Source organism: Penaeus japonicus, unplaced genomic scaffold (assembly GCF_977035675.1).
Source record: "Penaeus japonicus unplaced genomic scaffold, GWHDUDI00000001_assembly GWHDUDI00000038, whole genome shotgun sequence".
Taxonomy (NCBI): domain Eukaryota; kingdom Metazoa; phylum Arthropoda; class Malacostraca; order Decapoda; family Penaeidae; genus Penaeus; species Penaeus japonicus.
Window position 1 is genome coordinate 14,855,959 of NW_028234440.1, and position 10,000 is coordinate 14,865,958.

The 10,000-nt window shown below is 35.5% G+C and overlaps 2 protein-coding genes across 5 annotated transcripts in view; one reads left to right on the forward strand and one right to left on the reverse strand.

Moving 5' to 3' along the window:
* Nucleotides 1–2,510, forward strand: part of Cen (cerebellar degeneration-related protein 2-like) — a 182,067-nt gene extending 179,557 nt beyond the window's left edge. For all 4 annotated transcript variants that reach the window (XM_086532989.1, XM_086532988.1, XM_043025848.2 and 1 more), the window contains one exon: nt 1–2,510. This exon is cut by the window's left edge and continues 897 nt beyond it. In XM_086532989.1, the coding sequence (XP_086389115.1) occupies nt 1–714 (714 nt within the window). In that variant the 3' untranslated portion in view covers nt 715–2,510.
* Nucleotides 2,511–6,872: 4,362 nt separating this feature from the next.
* The window catches only part of LOC147467102 (protein SpAN-like), an 8,166-nt gene continuing 5,038 nt past the window's right edge, over nt 6,873–10,000 (reverse strand). The window contains exons 7-9 of the mRNA XM_086533026.1: nt 8,441–8,651; nt 8,045–8,190; nt 6,873–7,705 (exon numbers count right to left, since the gene is read on the reverse strand). Of these exons, the coding sequence (XP_086389152.1) occupies nt 8,064–8,190; nt 8,441–8,651 (338 nt within the window). The 3' untranslated portion in view covers nt 6,873–7,705; nt 8,045–8,063. The remainder of the gene's footprint in view (nt 7,706–8,044; nt 8,191–8,440; nt 8,652–10,000) is intronic.

The following is a 10,000-nucleotide window of genomic DNA, read 5'->3' on the forward strand; positions in this document are numbered from 1 at the left end:
GCAAAGGAAACTCCATCCCTCGAAAACGAGCAGAAGCAGAGGGCGAACACAGACCAAGGCAAGGAGAAAGAGGAGAGGAAGACGGAGGTCTTAGACGACCAGCATCTGCCTGAAGAGCAGCGCATCACCCACAAGCCCCCTCGGCCCGATTCCCTCGACCTCGGCAGCGGTTCCCGGCCGAACAGCAGGCAGAAGCGCCGCAGCCGCTACCGCAACCGCCTCGACTCCTACCAGCAGCACCAGCAGTACATGGGTCAGTACCAGTACTCGCACGGGAGTTCGAGCAACGAATCTCACCAGTCCAGCCACCGGCACCACAAGAGGGAGCGGGACCACAGCCAGAACCACCACCACCACCACCGCCACCCGGAGGACTTCCCGACGCTCCGGACGGAGAACGAGAACGAACACAACAAGACCCGCATCATCTACAACTCGTCCCGCAACCGCTGCGAGCACCACCGCTCCAGGAAGCATCGCGGCCGCAGCAACAACCGCCAGCGGCACAGCCAGATCCACCTGAGCACCAGCCAAGACCAGCAGTTGAGCTCCAGCCAGAACCAGCTGAACAGCGACCCCGAGCCCAGAGGAAGGCCTCCCAAGATCAACTACCCGTCCGTCGAGGTCGCAAAGCTTCGGAAGCTGGAAATGTCCTACGCCGAAGTCCTCAAGACATCCTTCAATAGATCCCACTACAACCATAGGCGGTACTGAGGGAAGCCTGGGTACTCGCCGAGGTCTTGTGTGAATAGTCTGTTGTACATCTGAATTACTCGTTTGTAATCAAGTATTCTTTTAACGTATATAGCATATGCAGACAGGGGAGAGTAAGCGTGGCATATTATCTGCCCTTTATTTACGGTCCTTTGTCAGAATTGATTCGTATTATTTTTGTAAATATAAAGTGTATATACATGGGTACACTGAAGTCATTGTATGATATTTGTTTGGGTTTGTATTTATTTGTTTTATTAGTGTGCCAAGTAGAGTTTAGTAGCTTTTAGTGTTTTGTATTTCTGTTCATACCTGTGTTCAAGATGCCACACTCTGTTCCTCCCTGTGGAAGGCTGTTCGTTGGTTGGAATTCCAGTTCGGCTTTGCTGGTTGTGCGGTTTAAACTGTTCTCGTCTTGGTTGATATAAAAGCGATACACTTGATCTCCGTCATCCTAAATCCTGTGCCAAAGAGATGGCAACATTTTTCATTGCCCAGTAGGATCTTACATCAGATGATAGGACTCACAAAGGAGAAAGTTAGACCAGATGATTTATTAAAGGAAAAAAAATCTAAGAGGGAACAGTTGGTAGATGATAATGTGATCTATTATTGTTAAGAAAATTATAAAATAGCTATGTTGAAGTTTTGTTGTTGATTGAAGAAAGTTCATTCTTCCGACCAAGAGAGTAGGAATTCATTATCCATTTTCATAATCAACGATTGGATTTAAATGCACCATTTCCCCAGTTAATTCGTTTCTAGTCGTCAACGATTTCATCTTTGTGTTAAGGAAGTGTTAAAAAAAAGGTCACACAATTGCCCTTTAGATGTCGGGTGAACAGTTCTGACGTGGAAAGGAAAAACGTCCAGAAAGAAAATCAGATGTTCAGCTCTTTTTGACAAGTGCAATATTTTAAAACATTCCAAGATATTTCTCGTGATTGTTTTTTTTTTTTTTTTGTAATCATTTCAGAAATGGAGAGAGAGAAAGAAAGAAAGAAAAAAAAATCAACTCCCCCCCCCATCCCTATTCTCCCTCTCCCCTCTCCCCTCCCCTTCCTTTGGTGTAGAAGTATGTGATAGAAGCAATCTACCCTTCGTAGTGATAATCATTCATTTTTTGAAAGGAAAAAATAAATAAATAAAAAGAGAGTACTCGACGGATATCGATGCATTGGAGTGATGCTGATTCCATTGCATTTATTGAATGGTGTTTGAAGATATAGATGCTTTGCCAGTTTTTCTTTTTGTGATAAGTAGCGTCTGTGGATATCACGGCCGTCAGAGAGAAGTATCCCGTAGATTTCATAGATTTAAAAATGTTATTTAAAAAAAAAGATAAAACGTGATAATGTATTTGATAAAAGTAAACATATCGTTTGATTGCATTTGTAAAGGAATACCCTTTCTTTCTTTAGGGTTAAATACTTATTCTGGTCGAAGGAAACAAAATAATATCGTTAAACGGTTTTCAATTAGACCTCAAGGAGAAAGAAAAAGAAAGAAGAAAAGGAAAAGTTTTTGATTAACCAAAAGCTTGACAAAAAAAAAAGAGTTTGTAGTATGCATTTCAATCTTTGTTATATACCCGCTTCTAGGGAGGCTAAATAAAGCTCCATAAACCTTATAGAGCTTTATATACTACTTCAGCTCTTCCCTTGTATCATACGTCATTATAAACACTTTAGCTGTGCCCCTTTTAGCCTCACCTTGGGTTATCGTTGCAGGTAGCTTGTTATTAAGCTTATTTGCTGGACAAGGAGAACATATATTAAAAAAATTGTGACTATTAATGTTGTGTTTATTTCTCCTTTCTAATCTGTGTATCTCTTTTTTTGTGTGTGTGTGTTTCTTCAATAACTTGGATTTGGGGTCATAGAGAAATATGAACATTGTAATTTGTACAGATATACTTAAAAAAATGAAGAATGAATAGACAAAATAGAGAACATTTTGATAAGAATTTTGATCTAATACTCATAGCTGTGAAGATGTCCAGAAAATGTTAAGACTACCATTATTATAACATAATAAGTACAGTTTAATATAAACCAAATATGCCCAATAAGATATATGATAAAAGTTGATATACGTTCATAAGAAGGAAATGAAGATTACTAAAGCACTAAAGTGATATACACGAAAGGGTATTTAGAAACAAACATAATTACACTGGAAACAAAACAGCCTGGTATTACAGACAATCAAACACGAAGTAAATATTTGAAATTTCCTGAAAGTGAATTTCTCACGTGGATGGTCTGAATTTACCATCTGTATCTATCGCATGAATTACGCATCTTTCACATGAATTATGAATAGGCCTATCAAAGTATAAATGGCATATTTACCATTACGAAAATCAAACTATTTTGACAGTTGATATTTAAAACGATGGTATGACAAGTAATGAAATTACACACCGACTGTTTATTTCCTTGAGAACATATATTTTCTCTATATATATATATGACAGATTTACACTAGATCATAGACTATGAGAAATCACATGTGGCGACATTCTCCTATGTTATACTACCCTTTTGGCCGTGTTTCAGCTTCCCTTTATTGTCAGTGTTTTATGTTTATATATCACCGTCGTCGTCGTCATCATCATCATCATCATCATCATCATCATCATCATCATCATCATCATCATCATCATCATCATCATCATCATCATCATCATCATCATCATCATCATCATCATCATCATCATCATCATCATCATCATCATCATCATCATCATCATCATCATCATCAGCATCAGCATCAGCATCAGCATCAGCATCAGCATCAGCATCAGCATCAGCATCAGCATCAGCATCAGCATCAGCATCAGCATCAGCATCAGCATCAGCATCAGCATTAGCATTTGCATTAGCATTTGCATTATCGATCATCATTATCATTATCATTATCATTATCATTATCATTATCATTATCATTATCATCATCGATCATCATCATAATATTTGTTATTGATATTATTAATACTGTTATCATTACGTTTGTTGCTGCTGTCATTATTTTATCGCATTTTCTTTTTTTCTCTCTGTCTTATTCCTGTTACGTTCCTCTCATTTTTCCTCTTGGTCTTTCAGGATGATTTACGTCACTGTTACGTCATAAAATCATAATTGAGAAATAGGGAAGATAGAAGATTTTAACAGAGAAAAATAAAAATGCAACAGTTACACATGCTGCATATGAAAATAGGATATATGAAGGATATAAAAAATGGGCATAGGAGAAATAAAAAATATATATATAGGAAAGGTGAGAGCAGAAAGTAGGAAAAAATAGAATAATAGCGAATGGTGACTGGGAATGCGGGAGATTACAAAATAAAGGGAATTGGCAGGAAAATAGTAAAAGGGAAAATAGAAAAAAAAAGAAAATTGCAACTTTAAATAAATGAAGAGCAACATAAGGTACAATGAATAGATTAAACCATAGAGTAAGAAGGAAAGGCTTTGTCCTGCTGAAAATTCTTTATTGAACGCCAATTACATACCCGCCGTAGGGACCGTATCAATCACTTAAATAAGATAATAATTCACAACTAAAGATGTGTTACAAAGAATTATTCATAAACCATAACAATGATAATAAATAATCAAGATATTTGGAAAAACAGCATTCAAAAGTGGTGATTAACAGACTTAAAATATCATGTATTCTCCACTCATGTGTAGTGCCTGAAGTAATTGGGTCTGATCTGCTCTAAAGAGGCTGATATATATATATATATATATATATATATATATATATATATATATATATATATATATATTTATTTATTTATATATTTATTTATTTATTTGAAACGTTTAAATGTGTTATGCTCATGGTCACTTCAAAACGTCACGAAATACCAACTTTACCGAGTCGCACAAACAATATTATTGATAATCATTTAAATTTGAATATACCAAAATTTAACGGTAATAACCGCTCAAGTGAATTAGAATATATATCTTAACTCCCAATAACTCATCTGCGGATGAACAAGGAAAGGACAGCGAGGGCCACTTTTGCTTCCCTGGAAAACGGGCTCCTTCATCACGAGCTCCGCAACAGGCAGCCTCTTTTGTTTCAATTTTAAGGGCATTTTGAATAGCTAGGGCAACGAAAGGTGTGTAGGGGAAAGGGCAAGATAGTTAACGGAGGATTTAAAATTCCCGCTCCATCGTCACGAGATCTCTCCGCAACAGAAGGATTGGCCAGACACGTCAACAACTAAGACGCCATTTGCCAAAGCCTCGCCTCCTATGGTTCCATTATTGCATTAAGTGAAAGTGATTAAGGTCGTGGCTTGGCACAGGAAACAACCGATAGTGATATTTGGGATAATATACGGAAAAAAAGAAAATACAGTAAAGGGAAAACAAAAAACTAACCGTGAAAGAGAAGGAAGTCAGAGCTAACGCCGACATAAATAGATCAGATAAAAACTATGTTTCCTTCACCCTTGTTTTTTTTTAACCTTCACCTGTTTGTTTTTTTTACTCCGCCGACGCTTTGTTTGTTTGCGATCTGTACTCCGAGGACTGACGGCCAAGTCAATATAACCAGTGATACCAGTGTTAAAAGATAAGGGGAGAAAATATTGCAAATAAGGAGAGCCTATCGTCATATTTCATTCGGTTCGAGAGTAAAGTAAAAGGGGAAGAGGTAAATAATACGTGAACTCAGGATCTGGTAATTTAGAACATAAGAAGAGATTTCAGAAACAAATCTGAAACGATGTAACCCATTAGAATATTTTGATAAACTCCATTGAAACAATTTGGGGAATTCAGCTAGTAACCATTTAATCTTAAGAAACCTAAACATCAACCAATTGCTTCAAAACTATTATTTTTGTTTGTGTTGTTTGTGCTTCAGATAGCCCATAGTCGGTTGGGAGAGCCCAGTCACACCACGCGCCTTTTAAAGACCAAAACACACTACCATTCTTTTATATTATTTTATTTTATATTTTTTATTTAAAATTGTCAGAGGTTTTCCTCGAGGGTTCCTCAGAAAGATAGATCTCCAAGTGGTGGCGGCATCACCCTAAAACTGTGTGTGTGTATACACACACACACACACACACAAACATATATATATATATATTTACATTATATATATATATATATATATATATATATATATATATATGTATATATATATATATGTATATGTATATATATATACATACATACATACATATATATATATATATATATATATATATATATATATATATATATATATATATATATATATATATATATATATATATATATATATATATATATATATATATGTGTGTGTGTGTGTGTGTGTGTGTGTGTGTGTGTGTGTGTGTATACATATATATCTGTCTATCTATCTGTCTATTCATCTATCTATCTAGCTACCTATGATCTATCTCTCTATATTCATTTATTTATCAATCTTTCTATCTGCGTATCTGTCTATCCATCTATCTACCTATGGCCTGTCTATCTCTCTATCCATATATCACTCTATTTATTTATCTACCTATCTATATAGGTATCTATATACCTATAATCTATATATCCTATCTATATTTATCTAACTATCTTTATCTACCTACTTTCTTTATCTACCTATGTTTATCTATCTCTATATATATCCATATGTCTGTACCTTTCTATTTATATCTATCTTTTTTATCTATATCTATCTGTCTACACACATACACACACACACACACACACACACACACACACACACACACACACACATATATATATATATATATATATATATATATGTCTGTGTATGTGTATTTGTGTGTGTGTGTATGTATATGTGTGTGTGTGTGTGTGTGTGTGTGTGTGTGTGTGTGTGTTAGTGTTTGTGTGTGTAAATATGCATGTATATAGAAATTTTTTAATGTGTGTATGTATGTATATGTATATACATCCATATATATATATATATATATATATATATATATATATATATACATATACATATATATATACACACATACATACACACATACATATACACATACATACATACCTCTCTATATACTGAATTGCACTCCTATCAGCTCGATAGGAGTGCAATTCAAAAGAAACATCATTCATTACTTAGGATTAAAAAGATATAAAGAAAAGAGTATGAGTGTGATCATGACATTTAATGTGCATAATATGTATAATATATGAATAAATGTTCCCTGAATAGGCAATAAAGTGATAAAGGGGGAGAAAGAATATGATCGTTTGCTTCAAAGCCAAAGAATAATAAAAATAAATGGATATCCACAAAAAAGACTAATTTCAGGCTGAAGTGACTCAAACTTCCCTACGAGAAAGACACAACGTGAGTCGGAACAAAATACTTTTAATTATATCTGGTTACTCCGTTTATCCAAAGGCACTGGCGTGAATATAGCGATGATGTAAGTATACAATTCAAGGCACTTTCTACTACTTGTATGTCAAGTGGAGGCGAGAAGCTTCGATAGATTGAATGATGACAAATGTAGAAACGGTTTTAAGAATGAATAATGCCACACTACAGGGCACGTGACTTGAGTTTCGTTGTCACATCATCATTTGAATTCATTTCTCCTGAATGCAACACATGCAATCAACATTTCAATATCACCATCGTCGTTATTATCAAGTAATTCTGATAACAGTGCAACATCAAAATATTAATTGCACATGAAATAAACAGACACAAAAAAGGAAGAGTGAACCGTGACGTTTCGAAACAGACTCGAAACAGAGACGTATTTTCTCCTTCATTTTGTGTGTGTTTCGTTCCCTTTTTGCACGCGCGTTACTGTGATTCCATTTTTGCGAATTGCATATCTTGCGTTTTGGAATTCGTCTGAGCTCCCTAATTCTGCTGATGATTTAATGCTGAATCATCTGTTATACATCTTCACTTGTCATTCATATCGATTCTACAAGATGGAAACCTCTTCGCTCGCCAGCCACCGCCCGTCCACGACCTGGGGAAAGCGGGGATATTAATCGTTGGGGGTTTTATCTTGGAGAGAGAGAGAGAGAGGAAGAGCGACAATATATGTATATAATATATATATTATATATATATATATATATACATATATTATATTTACATCAAAAAAACACATATACATATATAATACACATTTATACACACATTACAATATACATCACATATATATATATATATATATATGTATATATATATATATACATACACACACACACACGTTTGTAAGCATGTTCGTTCGTATAAGGGCCGTATGCAAGTCCGTATGCAAAAGCATCGCCTCCAAACTATTCAAACAGACGCAATCGCTGACCTTAAAAGAACCGCAGTCTTCAAAGCCCCTTATAGCAGATGCTGAACCCGGTGTCGAGAACCGACTTGTCCGTAAAGAACCTCAGCCTGACATCATTCGTAGCGGAGAGCGTGAAGTCTGGAGGAACCGTCCCGCAGAATCTCGTTCTGAAAAAGAAATTAAAATGATATAAAAGAAATAATACGATAAACAGAAAAGCGAAGGACTATCAAGCCAGGTGTCACAATCCATATCTAAATAGATTGGATGTAAACAAAGCGAATCCGAAGCAGGAATTGAAATCAGGAACTGAAATCACAGATCAATCATAGCCCTACCAAAATTAACCAAGATCACTGAAAAAGAAAAACAGAAATAACTCACCAAAACACACACGAACAAAAAAATCACGCCCACCTCTCCGTGCTAATGGTATCGTTGATGGTCAGGAAGTCATAACCGCAGGAAGGGTGTTTTTCCAAACTGAAACTCAAGTATTCGAAACTGATGGCTGTGCTTGTTGCAACGGTCACGGTCAGGTTGCAATCCAGAAGGTTCTGATATTCGCCTGGATATCCCGGACTGACGATGACGCCCACTGGACTGGTTGCTGCTGTGTCAGTGCACACTGAGGTAAATGGAAAAGGATATTTGAATCTGCTTTGGATATCATTTCGTGATGGAAAATAGAATGGTTTGTGGTTTTCGTAAAAAAGTAATGTATCTTAGTGATAGAAAAAAATGTGATAGGGATGAAAAGGATAAGGCTTTTGTGGTAGCGAAGAGAAATATTTTGTGATGATCAAGAATAGAATGTTTTGTGATGAATAGAATGTTTTTTTTTTTCTTCTTTCTTCTTCTTCTTTTCTTTGTGATACATGGGATGAAAGACTTTTGTGAAAGTGATAAAAAAGGAGATGAGGTCTCTTCTCCACCTGCCTTCGTACATTTCATAATATTGTTTCACCGCCTCCACTTTAGCCTTTTGTATTTTCGCGCCTCCGGTAACTTCATTTCCGTAATTTTCCCTCCAATTTCGCATTTTTTTTCCTCATTCCGAACGGTAGCGCGACTCACACGGACTACCGGCAGTCTCTCCGGACTAGATCTTAATTATATCTATCTATCTATATCTATATATATATATATATATATATATATATATATATATAACTTATCTATAGATCTAATATATATATAGACTGCATCTTCTACCCTTAACGGCACTCGCCTATCCCCATTTCAACCAATTGGCATTTCTTTTCGTCACTTTTGCCTCGTTCCGTAAGAAATGGCGAGCCCTGAGACGTAAAACTCCCGCTTCTGTTACTATTCTTCCTGTTACCTTCCTGTTGACTGTTATTCTACCCTCTGTTGACATAGGACTCAGTCGTCGCTCTGTCTGCTATGAACTCCGTACGATCGTCGCCGAATTTGTTCATTCATTAAAGTACTGTTACTATTCCTGGTGATAATGATGAATACTAATGAATGATGAAACAAAGACAACTCCAAGAACATCCAGTTGACAAATATTACTATAAAATGAAATGTAAACGATAAGTTATTTTAGGATTTATATATATATACATAAATATATATATATTCATATATATATATATATATATATATATATATATATATATATATATATATAATATTCATATATATACATGTGCACATACACACACACACACCACGCAACACACACACACACACACACACACACACACCCACACACACACACCCACACACACACACATATATATATATATATATATATATATATATATATATATATATATATATATATATACATACACAAACTTTTTTTTTTTTTCTTTTCTTTTCTTTTTTCATCAGCCTGTATCATTCCATTGCAGGACGTAGGCCTCTCAAGAGGGTTATGGCCGAGTACCCCATCTACTGGCCCTAACTGTATCTTGTATATATATATATATATATATATATATATAT